Consider the following 24,020-nt stretch of genomic DNA (forward strand, 5'->3'; position numbering starts at 1 on the left):
GAGCTTCATGTTCTCTCTCTACTCCACTTGTTGAAAGGAGTAACAGTTGGAGAACAGGGACAAAAGATAGGCTATATGAGGGAGAAATTGAAGCAAAGGTCCTAAATATCAGGATAATTGGATAATCAACCTCTGAAAAATCACGAGTTGGATGAATAGGAATCGTGGTTCATTCAAATACAAGTTTAATTTATGGCTAACAGCTGTCTTTATGAATGTCCATATATGGCAAAATTAGAACATCTTATCTCTAAATAATTCCATTTAAAAGTATTGACATGAACAACATTCTCCACTTATGTGACAGTAAGTAGGCTATCTGTGGGAGGACAGCGGGAAGTACATGAAGTGGTTGGGAAAACAAATGATTGAGTGAGTAATGCTAACATTGCCTTTATTTTATAGGTAGGTAGGGCAGGCTCAGGGGGTATAGTAGGAAATGAGTCATAATAGGCCATGTAACCAAAAATATTCCAGATTAGCAGATAGATAATCTTGTGTTCATCCTAGTTCAATCGACCTGATTAAAAGGTCATGATTTTTTTCTTACTAGAGTTAATGCCATCTTTCTCTTTATTTGGGAGTTCTATTGCAAATTTTAAAAATTATTTTTATTTAAATTTTTAAAATAATTTTTTATTTACATATTTTGTTTTTAGATTGCTTAAATTTCTCCCTGTATCCCTCATAATTGTATAGAATCATCACCATATTGGGTTTCTCCAGTACTATTCTCCCTTACTAGATAAATATCTACCATGAACTTTGTTTAAACATTGTCATAATAATGAATGATATGGAGAAAATATTTATTTATTATCACTAAGCATATAATAAAATATTTTTATACATTATTCATAGCCCACTGAAGTCTTTACAAAAAGGCATACATATCTGAGTGACAATGGATTGTTAAGCCCATCTGCAAACAACTGAAATGCTAGTACTCTTTGAAAAAATCCTCCGAGTCTCCTAATATGAATTTGGCCTATACTTGTGATAGATAATCACAATAAACTAAAAATAAAACTATTAAAAAACGCGTGGGAGACATTTAAGCTTGTGAGAATTTGGTTTTGATGAGCTCCAAAAACAGGATAAGACGATATAACAAATTTTTTCGTCTAAAGCCAGGGCCAATATTCCTAAATGCTGAACCACCTTTAAACAAATTTAGTTTGTTTGCAGAAACAATATTCTTAAAGCCTAGACTATCAATCTACCCAGTGAAAATTCTCATGAAATCCTATCCTCTGCATATTTAGCTTGGTTAAGGGATCAATTTATCATATATCTCAAGATGATAATTTTCATCTGGTTTTTTTTATTTAATTTTCCTCCTCAATAAAGTGAAGATACCTCAAAGATTCATCTTGCATGTTTGCTTTAGGATTTAAACATGATAATGTATGTAAAGATTTTATTAACTTAAAAGGATATGCACAAATATTAGTTATTTTTATAAGATACTTCTTAAGTGGAGGGAGCAATATAGATTATATATCCTTATTCATGTACCTGTGCAACATTATTATACTTTGGGAGACCCAACATTGTTTAAGTATACCTTAGGAATAAGAATTAGTAAAGAAGAATGTGGATGCATCAAAATGGGAGTATATTTTGTGAAATGGTATTTCACAAATTTGTGTGAAATTTGTGAATGGGATAAAACCCTCCACTTTTTCTAAAAATACAATCCATTGAAGTGTCTTCCTCTATTAAGAAATGAAAATGTTGCTAATATAAAATAAACTGTAGCCTAATTAAAATAACATAACAGAAGGGTGGTGGTCAACATGGAATCTAAAAAAATTAGAATCAGAATCATCATTTTTTCAGTGTTTCTGGAAAAAAAAATTCCCCAAAGAGAATGTGTTCTGATTTTAATGTCAGATCTAGTTTTCTGGGTAAAAATATCTCTTGAGTGAAAACAAAGGGAATTATAAGGGAATCCCTTAAAGATCCCTTAAGGATATCTGTTTTTTGTTTGATTCTATGACAAACAATTTTTTGATTTGGTCTCTACAATTGGACCATTACCTTAGAAGGGAATCCCTTGAGTAAACAACCAATAATGGTTATTTTTGTCTTTCAGCTATAGCCTCCTTGTAGATCAGTTAATTGACATTCTGAATAATTAAGCAAGTATCTAGTGGATTTATTTGCCATGAGCAGATGACTCCCTGAGCCCCTTAGTAGTCCTGAATGAATAGGAAAAATCAAGTTTCTCAATATAAAAAGCTAAGGATCAGTTAGCAGCATAGTAAACTCATGTTGCAAGACTCTGCCTGGTTTTAAAAGCTCTTGACCCAGGACTGACTGTGGTCAAAGAAGTAAGCATGACAGGTTTGTTTTTAGCACTTTTCATCTACTTCTAGCCACCCCCTTTTATTTTTATGTTGTGTTTGATACTCTCAATGAAGTGCCTCTGTCAGCTTATTCCTTCCTGGTTATTATATGCCTGGAACTCCATAATATTCTAGAGTTCCTCATCTCTACCAAACTTTATCTGTCCCATCTCCCTTCCCCACAGGGTTTATGAATGCATGAATTAAAAAAAACCTCTCATTTGTCAAGCACTTCATAGATTCAAAATAGTATGAAGCTTTTACCTAATTTAATAAATTACTCTAAATTAAGATGTTAATGGCTGATAATGAGATAATTTGTTCCCTTTCCTGATAACATAACTGCATTTAAGAGACTCTTGGAGCTGGGACCTTAATTCAAAGGAATGACTCCTATGGATGAGTCCTTCAAATCATTCTCTTAGGTAGCTACCTGTTTTGCCCACTTGTTAAGCTCTCCATGTTCATGGCTCTTGAAAACAAGTATTTGCCTTTTAGATGACTATATTTGAATTTTTTGGCATGATTTTTGCCTAGTAGTGGGGTAGTAAGGAGTTACAAACAGTTGTTTCTCTTTCCCCTTACTCCCTTAGTATAATAGTCTTTGCTCAATGGAGTGTATAAGACAGCAGGTGAATGATCGATGAAACATTTTCAAACTGTCTTGGGAAAGGTCACTTTTAATCATTTTGTATTTGTTGATCGATTTTACCCAGGAGAAACCCATCTAAAATATCCACCAGATGCCTGGCTTATAAACAAACATTTAGCAAAAGAGAAATCACAAACCTGCTGGATGTTTCCCCTTGGTCTTTCCTTCAGTTATGAGTGCAGATGGAAGAGAAACAAGATGATGTTAGTCAATAATACATTTATATGATTTTACATTTGATACATGCTAAATTGGGAATCAGAAAAAGCAAACATTTAAAATAAAACTTTTATGGAAGAAATATTTAAGCAAGTTTCATAAATGTAATATCCCTGAAAATAATGACAATGGCAACTTTAAAATACACATACACACACATACACACACACTTTGAGCTGCAGACTGTCAAACACTAATTTAACAATCACATTGTGTGCAAAATACAGCAAATTATAGACCTCTCATTAAGCAAAGTTAGCTGTAATAATAAATATGGGTTTGATTCTGAAGGAATAAGCAAAGACATTTAAAAGGATTCTAATGCCACAGATATAGCCTGATTTATTTTAGTTCTTCTGTTCTATTCTTTATCTGGACTCATTAATGTGTGAATGTGCTTCTGTAGTGGAGTCTCTGACTGAACCAGCTTTTCTCACTGTGTAAACCATTCGCCAGGAATAAATTAGGTGCTTTGGAAATCTACAGGAATTCTCTCAGGCTATGATTGAGTAGTACTTGAATATTTTCCAGTAGTAAGTTTAGCTGTAGAAAAATGCAATGAGAAAGTACCACATCAGTGGTACCAAAAGATGTTCTAGTGGTCTTGGAGAGTTAATGTCGTTTTTAAAAATCACTTGAATGTTTCAGACAGTAAACTTTTCACTTGCATTTTACTTCTTTCTGAATATTCTTTCTCACTTGTTTTAAGGACAAAGAGAAGCATTTTGTTTGCAAAATTTCCACCTTCATACCCACTCTCAATCTCAACTCTCTTTGAAGTGGCAACAAGATGAGACTTTTATATGAGGAATCAGCACAGTATTAAATTAAAAAATTAAATTAAATCCAAGGGTTTTGGAAGGGACATCACTCACTGTTCTAACCCTACCAGTTGCTTCTCAGCCTCTTTCTGCTTTGTTTCTTTCTCCATTCTACTTTCCCTGGATGTCTATAGGCACCCCACTGCTCCTGCAAACCCATGTAGAGTATTAGCAGTGAGCTGAACTGCCTAATTTATCTCTTAAGATATTATATTCCCAATTAGAGACTTGAAAGAAAAGGAAATTCCAAGTGTAAATGCCTCTTTCAACTATTTTTGAATTATATTTATCTGAAATATAAACTCTATTAAATCAGTCTTTTTAGGAAATGAAACTTGTTGATGGTGTAGATAAAGCAGTAGATTTGAATCCAGAAGGTCTGGTTCAAATTCCATCTCAGACACTTTATTGATTTTGTGACTCTGGGCAAGCTACTTAACTTCTCTGAATCTCAGTTTCTTCACCTGTAGAATGAGGGGGTTGGATTTTATAACCACTAGGGTCCCTTTCAGTGAAATCTATGAGTCTATGAAATAGAAAGTCCATTTAATTGTGACACTGACTGCTGTGTAAAAACTCATTTATTAAGTAAATGAAAGTGAAACTATCAGTAATTGATAAAAGACATAAGAAGTGGCAGGCCATTATTTATGTAATTCTTTCTACTCTCCTCCAACCCTGATTGAAAAAACAAAACAAAACATGGGAGGTGAGGAGGAAATGGGAGATTATTCAAGTAAAATGACAATATATGCATATGATATTCCCTGTTTATAAAAATAAGTTTTTCCACATTCCAAAATGACTTTTCTAAAATTGCTAGGGGGATGCTGAATAATCTCATGTGATAATAAACTACTTTATTTTTATCACTTTAAAATTCAGTTTTTTTGGCTTTCCTTCTACTTCTCTGTTGAAATTCATGTAGCAAACACTTGTTTGCATAAGTTCCCTCAAGAGGTTTAGAAATACAAAATGCTTCCAAATTCTACTTATTTTTTCCTCTTCCAAGATTCATACCCTGAGGAATCACTGGCAATTTGCTATGTTCTTTTCCTAAAATGTCACAGCTTCTTATAACTACAATTGTCTGAAGCCTTTCCCTGAGGCCTAGTCCTCAATAAAGTAAATGCTTATATGTTTTATATGTTTCTATGTTTTACCCAGGAAGAAAGTATTTAGTTAACGTGTATCTATCAATTATCTTTAAAGTGGGACTTTAGATGGGGCTATTTCTGAAATCTGGTGTCTATATATAGAACTGTCCTCGGTGCTGACATTGTTCTAAACAGTGACATACAGAATCACAGAATCTGAGAGATATAAAGAATCATAGAATAATAGCTCTAAAGATGTTAGGGGTCTTAGAGATCATTATAAATGAGAAAACTGACTCCCAGAGAAATTGTGACTTGCTCAAAGTCACATTAGCAATACCAGGTTTAAATTCAAGTCCTCTGACTAAAGTTCAGCACTTTTTTTCACAATATCATGAAGCATCATTTTTAGAATCATCTTGGACAACTTCCAAATTTTGTAGATAAAAGCCTTGGACCCAGACAGATGAAGTGGATAAAGCCTAAACTTAAAAGTCTCCTTACTTATCATTTGAGGAAGTGAGGTTCTTCTGGAATTGGCAAAAAAGGGAAGTTTTCCCATTCAGGAATAGATCCCTGCCTATAGTAGTTAGGGCATTAAATCAATTTTACTTGATCATAAAGGTCAGAGTCAGGGTTAGTTTGGGGTTAGAAGAGAAGGTGTTTTAATGTCCTAAATGGGAAAAGCAAAAATGACAATATTTAAACAGTTAAAGAACAGACACAACCCATTTCAACCAAACCAGATAAAACTCCAGTCAATTCAAGAAACATTTATTGGTTGTTGTCTCCATTAACTGCTTAAATAGTTTAATTGGCGATTGACTCAATTTATCAATAACCATTTTCAGGCTCTATACCTGAGAATAAGTCCTATAATTTTTTTGCTGAGGTCTTTGACAGAATCATATTATCTTGACATTTTTGATTGCTAATGATAACAAAGTAGTGAATTTTTAAGCTGATAGAGAAATTCTTCAGTCTCACAATATAATCAAGTTAAGTCTGTCCTATTTGTTTATTTGCTTTAACAATTATGTTAGTATGATTTCAAAACGAAAGTTAAGAATGTTGTTTCTTTAAATCATAATATACAGATGATATTTACTCTTAATGGAACTATCAGATTTAAATGGGTAAATTTAAATCACTTGTCTATTGAGAGGGATTAAGAATTATATGTAGAATATAGAATTGAGGGTTTTTTTAAAATCTTTCTACTTGCCCTCAGGTTGTTGCAGTTATTATGGATAGAGGTATTGAAGGAATAGGATGGAATAGTAGAAGTGGTGTTCTGTGCATAAGTATTTATCTGAGTCTATACACATATATAGATTTTAGTCTTGATTTCTTAATATTATGTACATATTAAATTCTCTACAAAGTTTTTACTAGAAATCATTAAAATTCATGGAAGTAATTTAGTTGGTTTGTGCACTATTCTTCATGCCAACATTCAAAGAATTAGCAAAACAAACAACATACTTATTCATTTATCTATGATTATTAACATCTTTGATGAACATTAATAAAAGGATTGGTATCACTGATGATTTCGGTGGGTAAAGAACATAAGATTGTGAGACTCTGAACATTGTCCTCCTAATCTATTTATTTAGCACCATTGATAGATGGTAATGAGTTTTATCAGGTACATTAAATCTGGAGTTCAAGTTGCTAACAAGCCAGATTTGAAACTCTCAAAGAGATACACAGAACTACTTAAGCCAAACATTAATGCTCATTAAAAACAAAACAAAACAAAACAAAACAAAATCAACAACAATAACAAAACAAAAACCCAAAAATAAAAACAAAAATAGGCTGGAACAGACATAGAGCACACCACTGACTCTCAGACAAGTACCTACTTGGTAGGACTGCAGGTATGCAAGGCCTTCAAATGAGGCTTCCAGGTAGCAATGGAAACTGATTTCTCATCAGCTGCATAACTACGCCATACACACTATGGGCCGGATACATGATAAAAAAAAAAAGAAAAAAGAAAAAAAAGGATAAGAATAAAAAAAAAAAAAACAAGGCAGAGGGAGTAGGAGACAAAACATAAATGGAAAAGCTGATTAGTAAAACAATACACATTAAAGGATTTCTGTCCTTATCATTCATAGTCCTGATACATGCCTGAGGGATGGAAGAATACTTTTATAATATGGTGAGGTGGTTGCTAGCCTTGTTCCTCTGAAGTCAGTCAAATAAATTCACCAAGCAGCCTGGTATCAGGAAAGAATAGAAAAGCACAAGAAAACCATCATAGAATGATATTAAATAAATTAGTAATTGTTTATGGAAAAAAATTAATTTGGCCTAAACCAAGGGTATGGCTTGTTTTATTAGCTTAGGAAACTATACCAGGAAAACTTATAGGAAAATCTTTGAAAAACAAAATATGATATAGGAAAAGACAGTCATCTTGAATCCTTTAATTAAAGATCAATTAGACAGCTGCAAATAGCTTTTAAATAGTTTCAAATCCAATTAGTAAATAGACAGGAGTGGTAAATGATTTCAATTTGTGAAATTTCCTGAGGTGGAACTTACATAATTATTTTGAAGCTAAAGATGTAAAGAAATAGGGATAATCCAAACCAAGACCAAAATTAGAGCAGGGAAAAAGATAAGATTCTCCAAGTACAACTTGGGAACACTAAAAATTTGGAAGTCCAGAACTGGCTCTTGATTCTGTCTACACCATAACAGAGCTTGATGGAAAATAAAAAAAAAAATCCATCACCCCAAATACATTTGTTATGTAGACAAAATATAAATGACAGGTTGAGTTTTTCTCTTAAACTAGGTGATGGTGCAAGAAATACAGCAACCTTTTCTAGAAAAATTATCCATTAAAAACTACCTTTCTAGGGACATTTAATGAGCATTCATGCTATGTATTTGACCTGAGCACATTATCATGACAAACTATTAACTATAATTTCTGGCATAAAGTATGTTATGGCAACCAATATGTCGAAACTATTTTTCTTTAAATGACAAGTTCATTTAAACAGATCAGGCCTTTACTTAGGCTCATTTCATTCATGATTAGAAAAAAACACAGGTATGCTATTCAAAGAACAACAATTCTGAGTAACCCATAGGAAAAATATTCTAGAAATGATTATATAAAAATACATGAACTATGGATAATAAATGAATTGGATATTTTAATGCAAGGAACTAAACTACTTTAGTGGGAACATGACTTGGTAAATAGCATGACTTGTGTTGAAATGTGGCAACAGGAGAGACTTTATTCAGGCTGAACAAAAAGGGTTTATCAAAAAGACATTCTCATGTGAGGAAATTCAGGAATCAGAGTGATAAATGGCAATGGATTTTATTGGATTCATTATATGAATGTGTTGGCATGGTAGATCTTTGGTAGAGAATATTTGGGGGCAAGAGAGAGGAGAATTATTGTAGTGGGAGTTTGCTACAGATTTTCTGATCAGAAAACAGAAATACGTGATGAATTAAAGAAATAGATCACAAATCAGGCATGGAAGTCTAGGAAAATAGATTTAGAGACTTCAAAGGTCTCTACCCTCTTTATTTTATAGTCAAGGAAACTGAATTCCAAATATTAAATGTCACACTCAGGTTTACATAGGTAGCAAGGGCCAGAACTGGGGTTTAGACCCCTGGATCTCTGATCCAGATCCAACATTCTTTCCACTATATCATGTTTTTTTTTTTTTTTTTTAAACAACTGAGAGATTTGAAATCTGAATAGCACAGTAGTAATCTCTTTATGGGAAAAGAGAGTGCCTGGGATGGAATTTTCATTAGATTATAAATTGATTGAGATTGTTTCTTTCTTTGTATTTGTATCTCCAGTGCCTAGCATAGTGCCTTATACATAGTAGGTGCTTGATGGAGGGGTTCATTAATGGGTTAACAGGGGAGAGTGCACCCAAAGAGATCTAGAACAAAAGTGCTGAAGTATATGTGAGTAGATATTGGGCATCTAGTTTACATGAGAAATCTCAGCTTCCTAAAGATTACTTTTTTTTTTTTTTAAAGATATTAAATTGTAGTTGTTGATTCATTTTGTTTCTAACTTGTGACCTCACTTAGGTCTTTCTTGCCAAAGATACAAAGAATGGTTTGTCATTTCTGTCTCCAGCTAATTTTGCAGATGAGGAAACTGAGATAAATAGCATTAAATGAATTGCCCAGGATCACACAGCTAGTAAGTATCTGAGACCAGAATTGAACTCAGTAAGATGAGTCTTCCTAAATCCATGCCCAGTACTCGATTCACTCTGCCACTTGGCTGTCTAAATATTAAATTGCACTAGCACTATCTACAATTCAATTTAAGGTAATCATATGACAAACCATGGATTTTTTTTTTGGCATAACTTTTGTTCTTTATGGAGTAAACCTAACAAATTTTCCCACTGTGGTCATATTGGAAATGGCCACTTATTTAAAATCATTTCCATAAATATCTGTATTTGGATGTCAAAGCTTGTGTGTATTCTCACTCATCAATGAGTTTGCAACTCCGTCCTTTTCCCTATCCTCAAGATCCCAACAGAACAAATCATAATCAAACAATAATATGAAGGGACTGAATCATCACCCACAAGGCCATTAAGAATAATAGGCAGAACAGGTTACACTTTAGAGACTGAACATTTTCTTTACCACCAACTTCTCACCTTTCTTCTATCCTATCTATTCTTAATTGCCAATTACTGGCTTTTTCAATCTCTGTTAATAAAAATTGGTTTTTATAGACAAACAGTATAAAAGGGGCTAAGTGGAACTCTAGTTTTAGTCTAAAAGAAAAGAAATGAATAGTTCTGCTTTTCTTTTCACAAGAATAACCTTGTCTTTTCCTTAAGTACATTTGAAGAACTCTATCTTTAATATAAATAGATGAGAAATCATAAGCTGCCAGTACATATTGGGAAGTGAACTCTAATAGTTTCAGTAACAAATGATTGACTAATGCATTGACAATTCAAAACATTTGAACTTTTTCAGCCATAATCATTTTTGGTAGAAGGAACAAATAATGTCTAGGCCAGATCCTAACACATATATATGCCAAAGGTCAACAGCATTGATCAACAATGCAGAGTAAAGTTATTTGTTATTTGATAAGTTTGGGACTGTATGGAAAACAATCTAATTCAAATTTTAATACATAATTATATACACAAGTCAGGCATAACTTGGATTTTCTTATGGAGGAGGAGAGCCTGATAATGATCCTTGTGGACCATTTCATTGTAGTTTTACTGTATATATCACCTTACATAGTAACTGACTATGTGAATACATGGTTAATATGGGACTTTGGGAAGAATTTATTTTTTAAATACCAATTCAAAAGCTTTGGAGTTTTTGATAGCACATAAGAATTGGGCAATTGGTAGAGGAGTGGATAGAGCCTGAAGCCTGGAGTCAGGAAGATTCATCTTCCTGAATTCAAATCTCGTCTTAGACACTTAAGCTTTATGACCTTGGGAAAGCTACTTAGCCCTGATTGCCTCAGTTTCCTCATCTGTAAAATGAAATGGAGGAGTTGGCAAACTACTCTACAACCTTTGCCAGGAATATCCCAAAAAGGATCTCAAAGAGTTGGACTGAAATGACTCATCAAAAACTTAGGAATTATAAGATTTTGGCAAACATATAGACCATTAGAAAGATATACCTTTTGTCATAAGTTATTTGCTTTTCTTTAAATGAAAATTGTATTTAAATGGATTATATGAAGATTTACAGTGGTTGCAAACTAAGGTGCTTTTGTATTTTTTCATGAAAGCTCTGAAGTACCAGTAATGTTGGTTGCTTCTTGGATGTGCACTGAGTATTTCTCTTGTTTGTATTACCCTCTAGAAAGACAATAGTTGTGATTTAAACCAAATAGGATTAGGTTTGGGCTTGTTATTCTCAACACACTGCTGTCTAAAAAGAATTTAGCCAATAAATAAATGAACAAAATGTCAACACATAAAGCTGGTATACCAATGTAGTGCATGATATAAATTATGCAAATTATACATGTGCAGACTAGCTTTTAAACCCAATTTTGGATAGTGAAAACAATGAAGAACACATTCAAGAATTACCCTTTTATTAATACTGCAACTAATTCAGTTTACTACTTTTTAAAAATGAACAGATTGTGACTTGATTATTGGTCATGACGAAATAAAACCTTTTTTGGTGGCACATCACTCCCCTCCCGCCCCAAAATAAATTTCACAAAACTTTGATTAGAAAGTCAAGATCATTGAATACTTTTATTTGTTAAAAATAATTAGAATCAGTTTTGGAAAGATAAGCAGAAGGATAATTTACAAATATGATAATTTTACTTTCCTGATGCCTAATTTGTAGCTTTTCCCACCCTCTACACCTGGGGCCATTCCCCTTCTCCCACTGTGCATATAACACAATGTATCATGGGTTTCCAAGATAGAGTCCTTATCCTAAACTGATTAAAAAACAAATAGCTCCTTATGGAGAGAGGTTCCTTTCTTTTTCATGGACTCTCCTATGATGCATTCAATGTACTTCTATGCTTCTATACATTTGCTTTAGCAGCAGAAATTATCAAATGAAAAAGTTCATTTGGGATTCATTTTCCTCAAACATTTTAGGCCTTAAGAGGAATGACTTGTCAAGTAAAAAGAATTTCTTCCTTTATTCTCTTATCATAAGTTTGCCTTGTTATAAATATTCTGTAAAGGGCCTCACTTTCAAACTCAGCTACTGATGCTTTGGAGTGAAGCAAGATTAAAGGACAGTAGCAGTGAGAATTCATTAATGATATTGAACACCTCAAACAACCCATCAATGCTCTCCTAAGGATTAAGGGATACTGGGGCAACTTTTAAAAATTGGACAGAGTAAATAACTCTCCTTTTCATAACCGCAGATGTTGTTTGACTCCCAGAGCTCAGAAGTAAATTTTTCCCCAGCTTAGAAAAGGGGGAAACTTATTTCTTCTTCCCTTTCCCGATTTTATTTTGAAAACTGGGAATTTAAAAATGAAGTCAAAATTTACCTTCACTGTTAATTTAATTGGGTATTACATTTATCATTGCTTTTGATGCCAACAGGCAAGAGGGGAGAATTCAAATTAAAAAGAAACCTAAAACCATTCAGTTATTAGATATAAACAGTCTTTCCATGAGCTAATAAAGAAAAGAAAAATGAATGGTTTCAAATTTTCCTTTCTCCTTCTTTCCCCATTCAATCTCTGGCAAAGGTACCAACAAGCATCAAAGTGGTTAAGAAACTGACAGAAAAAGAAGCCAGAAATCTAGAAAAAAATTTGCATGTTGGATAATCAACCTCTGTGTAAGCAAAAGCTTACTGTGTATTATTGGGTCATAAGGGGGAAAAAGAATTTGAGTGGGGGAAAAAAAGTGTGTTAAATTCTCTACGAGATCCAACAGCAGACGGCATGCCAGTAAACTATGGATGGCAGAGAGGGGAAAGCATTTCGTTGGCTATGGAACACAAGTTCATAGCCACTGAATAAGAAGAAATGCTGACTAAAAAATGTCAATGCTCCTGTGAACTGGCTTCAGTTAAACATCATGCTTAATTTTTCACTTTCTCCAACACTGAATTCCTTCATACTTCCAACCAAAAATGTATGGTCAGCTTATAAAGAGAATATTTGTTCCAAGTTGTTGTACCAAATGATAGCAAAAATTAATTCACTATGAAATTCCAACTATTATACTTTAAATGTATTGTCACCTCAGATGGCTGCTATCCTGTTAGTTCAAAAAAATTTAATATGGGGGTTAGTGCTATGTTCTGCTCCATCACTTACTGATCAATTCTGTTTTTCTAAGTTATTCATAAAATAAATTAATTCAGCCAACAAACCACCCAGCCACTGCCCTCTGCTTGGCCTTATTGGCAAGCCTATTCATCTGAATGATGCATGAATGAGGCACTGAAAATGTACATTTAGCTCCTTGGAAAAAAATGAATGCAATAAATCCAAATCCAAGATGTTTTCATGTTATTATACATTTGGTTCAGGCTTCATGTTCTTTTAAACAAAACAACAATTCTCCAAAACAATGAAGCACAAAGACTATAAAATGTACCCAACAAGTATTTAACTGAGACAGATTCTGCTACCCACCTATTACACTGAAATTTACCTGAATTAGGCTGGCAGCTGGATTCCTTCTTTTCTCAAAGTGTTTCTGGCGGTGCTGTTCCTGTACTTTTAATGCAAACCCTGAGCCAAGAATACCCTGGAATAAAATACAAAGCACAACCATTTTTACATTTAAAGAAACTTAAAATACGTGAATAGCAGAAAACTAAGAAATAATTTTTTAATGATGAAATCCTTGAAGGTCTTGTTTCTCCATGGAATCTTTCCTGATCCTTCTTTATCCAGCGGTTTAATTACCTCCAAGGATTTTATCAGGATACAGTGCCTCTTATTCATTCAATTTAGCATTGTATTTCTATTCTATTAACCTTATATTTCTTTATATGGTTAATTTCACTCCCTAGATTGTAAACTCCAAGAGCTTAGGAACCATGTATGCTTCATGCTTCTTTGTATTTCCTTTAGTGCTTAGCACCATTCTTTATACATCTTTATACACCAATAACTAATGCTTATTAAATTGAGTTGGATACAAAGCATATTACTTATTATGAGCACCTAGGCTAGTATCTTTACACTTTAATGTAATGTCAAAATATCAATGCCACAGTATTAGAAAATATCACAAGAGCCTTTTTAAATTAATAATATTTTATTTTTCCAATTATGTGTAGATAGTTTTCAATATTCATTTTGTAAGATTTTTAGTTCTACATTAAGAATCTTTTAAAAGCAGGATGCCATTAATTAGTAAACTAAAAAGGTATCATCATTTTCTGGCTTTTTCCTGAATATTTCCAGAAAGTCTTACATTCAATAAAATCACAAGCTTCTCTTGGTTCTTGTTTACTCCATGCTGACATTTTTTGGTGACTCTCAAATATGATTCTCTTATGAAATGGAGAGGTTGGAATTCTGATTCAGCAGAGAATCATTGTTTTAAAGTATGATGAGTATGAGTTTATATTAAGGGAGTATTTAGAGCATTTGTGGTGCTGATACACAAGCACTTGCAGCACTTTGCAAAACCTATGCTAATTTCCAAATTGCCATCAGGCCATATTGACTGAACAAAAATTATCCTGGCATTGAGGACAGAGAAAGATTTTTAATGTTAGAATCTCAATGAACTGCCATTATAGATATAAACATGTATTACCTGAATAGGTGGGGGATTCTGTTCAACTCACTATGTCTTTCAAATGTTTTCCTAACTATAGACTCACAGCTTTTCCCTTGTAGATGTTTTGCTTATGTGCTAACTCAGATCTGAGTTGGAATAACATATACATACAATAATATGTATGTGTATATGTGTGTGTGTGTGTGTGTATATATAGTGGAAATTGTCAAGTTTAGTTAGATTCCAGCCAATACAATGATTTTGTTCATCTATTTCACTCCTAGCTCATATCTATCTTTAGTTTTTATTATACTAGCAGAAGATTCCTGAATCAGAGTCAAATTATTGTCCATTATGATGCCCAGATTTCACTGGAAAGCTCTATATAAATGAATATAAGAAAGGCTCTCATTTACATGGGACTTTGTGTTTTAGAACCATTTTTTTTTCATAGCCCACGTGAAATAGGAAATGCAAATATGGCTATTTCCATTTTTTTTACAGATGAGGAAACTGAGGCTAGAAGTTTATGTGACTACTCATGATTGCACATCTTTTAAATGGTAGAGATAGAATTTGAATTTAGATTTTCTTACACCATGTCTAATATTTCCTTTGTTCTCCCTAAATACCATGTTTTTTAAGATGTCTATTGGATTGATCTTACTTGTAATCATCTTTCTTTAATATATGTTAATAAAAATAAGAAATATATACTGAAATGTGATAATAGAACTGCAGCATTAAGTCTAGGAAGAAAAATACTTTTTAAAAAAAAGCAGAAGGAGATGTGTGTATGCACAAAGGTAATCTTTTAGGGTGTTACTCTGATTTAGACATGGAGTTTAGAAAAACAAAATAAAAACAAATCCTTCACAATATGGTGCCTATCATGGCTAAGAAGATCAAAACTTTGTCTTTTGTACTTGAAATTTTGGATTGAGATTGTGACCATTGGAAAATAAAAACAACTTCTACATGGTACCTATCTAGCAAGTAACATATGATCAAATTTGTATTTGCTGGCCATGGGTTGAGAATCCTATTGATCTTATTCAAGAATAATGAATTAGGCTATGGTAGGTCTTGTTAAGTCTTTCCTCATCAGATTATCTAAATCAAACCATGCCTGTTCATTGTCTTATCATGGCATTATTCCAGTTTTTTTCTTCCTGTCTTCTTGTTTTACTTGGTACAGAACCCTTAGATAGAAGTCTGTTAAAATGCCTTTTATGGGCTATGAATATTAATAATAATGATAGAGATAGCATTTATAAGGCACTCAAAGGTTTAAAAAGTGCTTTAAATATATAATTCATAAAAACCTTGCAAAACACTATATTATTAGTATCCCCCATGTTAGATAAGAAGATACCAAGGTTGAGAGACGTTAAATGAATGTAATTGATTCAGAATCATGCAGCTAGTAAATTTCTAAGGTAGGGTTTGAATCAAGGTGTTCCTGACTCTAAGGGCTCTTTTTCATCCATCCTACTTGTGGCTGCTTATTGATTTAATGTCATAAAGCAAATATATTATTGTCCCTCTTATGATCTTGCTTTCCCCCCCTTCTCCTTTTTTCCCTTAGTTTTTCAATTTTCCAGATTTTGTGGGTGTCTTAAATGAAACTCAAAAGGGAATACTGGGACAGTCAATAGTGAGGTTATATTTTGTAGCTTTGCTTTATATTTTTGCAATTAAACAGTATAGATACCACAGTGTAAAGCATTCATTCAGAATTAAAGAGAGGGATATATATATAAATTTTAGGTAAACATTTAGCTTGGGTGTAGGCAGAAGTATGCTGGTAAATGTTTCCTAAATACCTTAGGTGGAAAATATGTGTACACTTTTACGTACATTATTCATAGCATATTGATGCCACAGTGGATAGAAGATTGGGCCTAAAATCAGAAAGAACTGAATTTAAATCCAGCCTTAGACACTTACAAGTGAGTGTGATCTTGGGCAACTCAATTCAGTTTTCTCAACTGTAAAATAAGGATAAGAATAATACTATAGTGTTGTTGTGAGGATAAAATGGGATAATATTTGTAAGGTATTGAGCATAATGCATGCCACATAACCAGCCCTTAACAAATATATAATCTTTTTTTTTCTTCTTTGTCATTTCCTTAAATTTGCCAAAAATTGGAAAATCAGGGCTTCAGAGTCAAATTTGTCCAATCATATGGTTTTTAAAAAAATAGCTTTATTTAAAAATGTAAAAATTATTCTTAGCTTCCAGATTGTACAAATCTGGAACTACCCCAATCAGAAGGGTTGTTCTAAATCCTGGATCTAGACAAGTAATAAGACAATAAATCAAATCTGGATTTATAATATTTGTCAGTTTTCATGCTCACAATTATAATTTAGCAATTGACTGGTTTCAGCATAGCTGGGGATATAGGGAAGATTCAATAATTTCCCACCCTGAACCTTCAAAGTGAGAATTGATTGTTACTGATGGGTTTTGGAAAGGAGGAATGGAGATATGAGAAATGGGGACAAAATATGCCTAAAAGATATGTAGGTAGTGACTTCTCCAGCAATAAAAGGAGAAAATCAGTAGTGAGAAGCCAAGATTCATTCTAAAATGTATTAAAAATGTCAACACATGCCTCCAATCTTGAACAAAGCTTTACAGTTCAAAGAATACAGAGGCCTTAGTGACATTTCTAGCTATTTTACTTTTCTAAAATAGGTTCTTGATTACATCCTTTCATTTGTTCATTCATTCGATAAAAGTATATCGAGCACTATATTGTACATTTATTCTACTCATAGTAACACCTCTTTTGCTCTTGCATTGTTGGGGAATGGAAAGTTACACACAAATGAATTTTTCATGTAACCAAAGTTTAACTCATTAAATGTCTATTAAAAAGAAGTAAATAGATAGGGCAGTATGGCATTGTAAATAAAGGACTTTCTCTGAAGTCAAGAAGAACCAGGTTCAAGTTCTGTGACCTTTGGCTCTGTGGCCTTTGGCAAGTAATTTAACCTCTCAGTTGCCCTGTCAAAAGCTATTATTTAAAGATGAGTATTCTTTATACCAATGACATCTCAGGTCCACATCAAATAAAATAAACTAGTTTTTTTAGATATAAGGCTTTCTCAAAAATATTACACACTTTCCTGAATTCTTAAAGGATTGTCATCCCAAAATGTTACTTTATTTTTATCTTTTGGAACTGATAACGATCACCCTAACATCATTTAGGTATTTCTTGATTATGTAGAAAGTATTAAGTTTTATATTTCTTCCTCCCTCCAAAGGTCTAGATCATTATATTTTTTGATTTCTTATTTATTTTCATAGGGGCCTTTTGATTCTTTTTATTACTATCACTTTCTCCCATTTTAACTATAATTTTTTGTTGTCACTGTGTCTATCTTTATCAACCTTTTTCCTCTTTTAATTTGCATCTTTAATATTCTATGGATGAAAATATCTGTGAATGGTCAGAATGTTGTAGAATCAAAGAGTACATATATCTTGATTGAGGACCTAAGGGCTTTTGTTATGAATAAGACACATAAATGAGTTTTAAGACATCTATTTTTGTTGCTCAGAGGCCCTTTCTTCTTATTTTTAGCCACATTCTAGATAGCAAAGAACAGTAGATAGGTGATCTTAGTACTTCTGCTCTCAGAATAGGAAGAAAATATATTTATACTTAGATTAGGTACTAGATATAGATATACTTATACCTACAAGAACAACATATGTTATTATGTTGTGCTATTATTGAGTTAGCAACATCAAAAAAGATACATTTAGTATATTTATAATATTTTTAAGATGACTGATTTAAAACAAAACATAGTTCAAGAGTATTTTCAAATTTATTTTCTTATTTTTGAGATAAGCCAAAGAGTTGAGGTTGATGGGCAAAATGACCTCTGAATAAATGAATGTTTAGAATGGTCTGTTGCCAGTCAAAAAGCATTTATTAAGCATTTACTATGTTCCCAGCACTATTATGTACTGAGGATACAAAGAAAGGCAAAAAACAGTCACTGTCCTCAAGCAACTTATATTCTAATGGGGGAGATTTCATATAAACAATTTAGTATGTATAAGATATGTACAAAGTAAATGGAAAATAATCTCAGAAGGGATAGCACTATCAGGTAGGGAGGGACCAGGAATGACCTAGGAGTTGAGATTGGAAGGAAATCAGAGAAATCAGGAATTAGAGGGAAGGAGGGAGAATATTCTATGAAAGGGAGACAGAGAGTGGGAAGTCAACGAAAGGAGAGAGTATATATATATATATATATATATATATATATATAGTAGGATGAATGGAGGGAATAAAACCTAAGAAGATTAAAAAAAGTAATTTGGGATCATATTATGTGAACTTTAAATGCCAAACAGAAGACTTTATTTCTGATCCCAGGTCATAGGGACTAGGCTCCTTTCATAAACAAAAGGAGAACTCAGAAGTAAACTGATGTAAGTTTTGCCTCCTCAAAACCTTTTTGTCCCCTAGCCACTCCTCATGGCAATTTCTGTGCTGTGCTGTGAAGTGGTACCTCTAAGCAAACTGGGACTGGTACCATCACATTTGAATGTGGACAGAAGGGACATTTTTCTTCACATGAGCCCTCACTGATGATGCTCACTCAGCATTGCCATCTCACCGCTCTCTATGCTGATTGGAGGAGGGAAGAGGTGCCAGGGAAGAGAGAAGGGGAAAGGAAGAAATAAATTGGGGTCAGGGCAAAAAGAAATATAATTTTACTAAATAAATGTCCTTAGTTAAGAGTAATCATTCTATTCCTCTTATAGCTTTTATAATAGCGCTAAACAGAAATGTATGAAAGAAACAGAAAATGTATGTGCTTGTTTATCTACTGACATAACACTGAGGCTATGCATTAAGAAAATTGATGGCTGTGACATAAAGAAGAAAATATCTGACACTTTAATAATTAAAGGTTATGTTCTTTTAATGCCTATGAATCTGGGGACATAAATATCCAATGTATGCAAATTCATCTGCAGCAGGGAAGCCGAATTCATAGACTAATTTTAATCTAGTATGTTTAACATGGAGCATATAAGTTTTAACGTCTGTATAGATTTAAAATTTGGGAATGCTATGAATAATTGATATTAGACTGTGCCTGAGGGACCGTTTCCTCTAGATAGTATGAAAAACACTGGTTAAGTAACAAAGTAACCCTAACTAGACTTTTAATGCCATTTAATCTCTGTATGTTCCTGAGTATTCTGTGCAGTTGATTCCTATACAGTAAACACTTAAATTAGTGAAAGTTGAAATAAATCTATCTTTCTATGTATCTACCTATCTATCTTTTAAAATTTTGTTTTTAATTTATAGAGTAAAACAAGCATTTCTATAATATAGTACAATAAAAAAATGATTACACATGAAACTGAAACTCCACTATGAACAACTTGCTATTCCTTTAAAAAATACAACAAAATTATGTAAATTTCTCTTTTTCTTCTCTCTGCCTCACCAGATGACTACCACTAGACACAAATATATTATACTACATATATGAAAAATTATTCTATACATATTTCAATTTATCAGTTTTCACTCTGGATACAGATAGTAGCTTTTTCACAGGCTCTTTATAGTAAATTTGGGTACTTATCATAGTCAATGTTTTCATTCAAAGTCATTCTTAAAACAATATTGCTATTACTATATACAATGTTCTCTGGGTTCTGCTCATTTTGCCCTTCATTATTTTATGAAATTTTTTCCATATTTTCCTAAAATCATTAAATTCATAATTTCTTATTGCACAGTAGTATTACATCAAAAAAAATATGCCAAAGAAGTATTCCTTTTTTTGCAAATAATTTGGATACACAGATTAAATTATGGAAAGATCAATATAACATTTCCTTAAAGGCTTATTTTATCTGTTAGATTTTTTGCAAAGATACTCACAGCGGGTAGCGCAAAGAAAGAAATGCCAAGGAGGGCAAACCCTGCAGAAAGCAATCTTCCAAGCCAAGTTAGGGGGGTTTTATCTCCATAGCCAATTGTTGTCAATGTGATCTAAAAACAAAACAAGCAGAGCATGAAAGTTAAGTACTTAAGAAGAAATTAGGGAACCGTGTTTGAGAGGCAAAGATACTTTTCTATTAAATCATGTTCTGATGTGTCTGGTTGACCCTCTTGATTACAGAGCCTTAATTTTCTGTGACATACAACAGAATGTAACCAAGCACTGGGTTGAGCGCTTGGATTACAAAGAGAAAGTGAAGCTTTCCCTATTTTCAAAGAGATTATATTCTATCAGGGAGACAACACACACATATTTATACATCTGCTGAATGTCTATGAAATAAATATGAAGTAGTTTTGAGGAAGGAGTGAAACTCCTCAACTGCTTATGCAGTTGGGGAAAGACTTCATGTGGTGCTTGAGTTGAATCTTGATGAGATTCAAAGAGGCTGAGGTCAGGAGAAAGAACATTTTAGCCTTTGGAATTAGTCAATCAATATTAAGATTCAGAGATAGGAGCTAGAGCATTGTATGTGTACAACAGTACCTAAGTTATGATTAAATTGCTTCCCCTTTCTTAAATATATTTATCCTGTATATATCTTGCTATGTGTAAATTTGTTTGCATGTTGCCCCCTCTATTAGATTATAAACTCCCTGAGGGCAGGGACTGGATTTTGCCTCTTTTTGAATTTTTCATAATTTAGTATAATGCCTGGCATTTAATAGATGCTTAATAAATGTTTATTGATTGATTTGTAGTAGGGAGTAAAAGTTTAAGATTAGAAAGATAGAAGGGGGTCTGGTAGAAAGTATCATGTAGTCTCTTCTATATCAATTCAATTCTCTCCATTGTATGGGAAAGAGGGATTTTGTAAACTGAGAGAGTGACAACTCAGAATGCCCTTTGGTATGTTAACAATCTCTTCTTCACCTTCTTCTTATGCTTTAGAGATTCTCTACCTTAATACCTACCATGACCACAAGGAGGCAATATCCAGGAGGTAGACTCATAACCCCCAGATAAAGCACCTCCGGGGTTCTCTTAGATTAGATTCCATTTACCCAGCATTCACTGCCCTCTCCTACTTTTGAAGCAATAGAGATAAACTACTAGTTGGAGTCTGTGGAGGACCTTGAGGCAACTCTATAATGAAAGGTGAGAATCTATCAATCACCTTCAGAAAGAGATTTTACAAGGAAAATCCCAAGAAACATTATTGCAAAACTCCAAAACTACAATCTCAAGGAAAAAAATACTGCAAGCTGCCAGACAAAAACAATTCCAGTATGAAGGAGCAACAATCAGGATTACTTAAAATCTGGGAACTTCTATAAAGGATTGGAGGTCCTGGAATACCATATTCTGGAAGACAAAGGATTTAGGATTACAAACAAGAATTAACTACCCAGAAAGATTCAGCATCATCTTTTGGGAAGGCAATGGAACTTCAAAGTAAGATATTTTTTGCTGACTTTGTACATATTATAGTGATTTCAAAATGTGTTTCATCCCTAATGAATTCTCTGAAATATTGAAAATTAAATTAAGCATTAAGAAATTTAACAAAACTAGTTAAGAAAACCTAACAAATTAAAATGAGCATATATGGTAGCATATGCAATATTCTCTCACCTCTCAACCAAGAGGATGGACATTGTCTATTCTTTAGGCTGGCAGGGGTCCTCAAACTTTTTAAATAGGGGGCCAGTTCACTGTTCCTCAGACTATTGGAGGGCCAGACTATAGAAAAACAAAAACTTTGTTTTGTGGTCCTTTAAATAAAGAAACTTCATAGCCCTGGGTGATGGGGATAATCGTCCTCAGCTGCTGCATCTGGCCCGCTGGCCGTAGTTTGAGGACCTCTGTGTCTAGGGCCTAGTTTGATAACTGCATTTAACCTAAATTTGGTCTCTTTGTTCTTCTTAATCATCTTCCATGCCAAAAAGGCAATCTCTCTTCATCTCTGATTTTTAATATCTTGTTTCCTTTGAAGTTCTGCTCACAAGCACTGGCTTCTTTGTAAAGTGTTTCTTGATATCCGTAGTTACTATTGTTTTCCTTCTAAAGTTACTTTGTATAGTTAACCCTTCCATATTGTGGAGGTGATAGGGGTATGGCACCCTTTGATCTGAAAAATCTGCATTTTTTTGATTTTCCTTTTGTACCAGAGAAGCCTAAATTATTATGGTATTAAAAGATATTACATAATACTATACATGTATTTTATGGATTTCTGGGTTTCTAAACATTTTCTGTTTTCTTCTGGCTTTCACATGTCATGTGAGGCTTCCACAAAACTTCCCTCAAATTTCCACTTAATTTCTTATGCCCTTCCATGATCAGGAAAATTGCAATGTGGAAAGGATAACTGTACTTATTTCACATATGTTTCATATATATTTATATGTGCATGTGTTGTTTTCACTGACAGAATGAAAACTCCCTGAAGACTAACAGTGCTTAGCATATAGTAGGTATTTAATAAATTCTTGGTTGCTTGATTAATTAGAAAAATCTCTCAATTTCATTTTCTCTCACTGATGTTGACTATATGTAAAATTATGAGTTTTTTCCTGTATCTAATGTTTGATATTGGTAACAATTTGTATGGTGGAGGCGTAGCTCTACCTACATCTGCACTGATTCACTCTACTTAGAGGTCAATCTACCTTTTAATTTATCTTTGATTTTCCATGGTTTAAGCTACACATAAAAAAACCCTCCAAAACTTTTCTTAGTAATTAAAAATTGCCCAATATTTATCACCTCATACTTTGCACATTGTTTGAATTAAAGGAGGAAACTGTCCTTTAATATTGAACTGACCAAAAGTTTATTTCTATCTTTCTACAATCTTTCTGACTCTTGGCTTGCTAAACTCAATAAAAATTTGGTGTTTTTTTTTAAAATGAGTGTTTATACAAAGTTATATGAAAAGTTCTTGTAATGTTCTCAATACTTTTCTTCCTTTCTCCTGCTTTTCTTCATCTATGAAACAATGGGATAGTAATATGTCTACTGGGATGTATATCCAGAATTGCAATTCTGGATATAATTGCACACCAAATCTGATTCCTGTTTTTTACTCTATTAATTAGCAGCCCGCTTTCAGAGAAAAAGAAGGCACTGTAGACATGATCTTCATGACCTATTATCTTTGGAAGCATTTCAGCCACATCATCTTTGACAGCATTTGGGACACCTATTATCTTTATTGACATAGTTGATAGATGTGCTCTCTGAAAAATTCTTCATTAGTTTAACCCTCTAGAAAAGAACACTGACCTTCTGAGATAACCACCAATTGTAATGGCAGGTCAAGTCAGTATTGATTGCATCTTGTCATATTTGTTTTGCCATCATAAATGGCATTAAATAAGGTTGTGCATTAGCTTTTGAGCTATAGGAAAAAGATGACATAAAACCCACTCCTTCTCTGTAGAGCTCCTGAGAACACTTCTGGCTCCATTATGCTTAGGAATACCAATGAGTTCCCTCTCTTTTGCCAGTGACTGAGCCCCAGAGACACTGAGCAAAAGATATAGGTAGCTGATGCCTGATAACTCTACCAAATCGGCATAGTGCTCTGGGATGACCAATATGATGAATGAGGCAATGAT

At 33.2% G+C, this 24,020-nt stretch overlaps 1 protein-coding gene across 3 annotated transcripts in view; it reads right to left on the reverse strand.

The window, feature by feature from the left end:
- The window catches only part of KCNQ5 (potassium voltage-gated channel subfamily Q member 5), a 622,012-nt gene that overhangs the window by 75,718 nt on the left and 522,274 nt on the right, over positions 1 to 24,020 (reverse strand). For all 3 annotated transcript variants that reach the window (XM_031964627.1, XM_031964626.1, XM_031964625.1), the window contains exons 6-9: positions 20,337 to 20,447; positions 13,309 to 13,404; positions 7,012 to 7,106; positions 3,141 to 3,167 (exon numbers count right to left, since the gene is read on the reverse strand). In XM_031964627.1, the coding sequence (XP_031820487.1) occupies positions 3,141 to 3,167; positions 7,012 to 7,106; positions 13,309 to 13,404; positions 20,337 to 20,447 (329 nt within the window). The remainder of the gene's footprint in view (positions 1 to 3,140; positions 3,168 to 7,011; positions 7,107 to 13,308; positions 13,405 to 20,336; positions 20,448 to 24,020) is intronic.

This window comes from Sarcophilus harrisii, chromosome 4, assembly GCF_902635505.1.
Source record: "Sarcophilus harrisii chromosome 4, mSarHar1.11, whole genome shotgun sequence".
Lineage (NCBI taxonomy): Eukaryota > Metazoa > Chordata > Mammalia > Dasyuromorphia > Dasyuridae > Sarcophilus > Sarcophilus harrisii.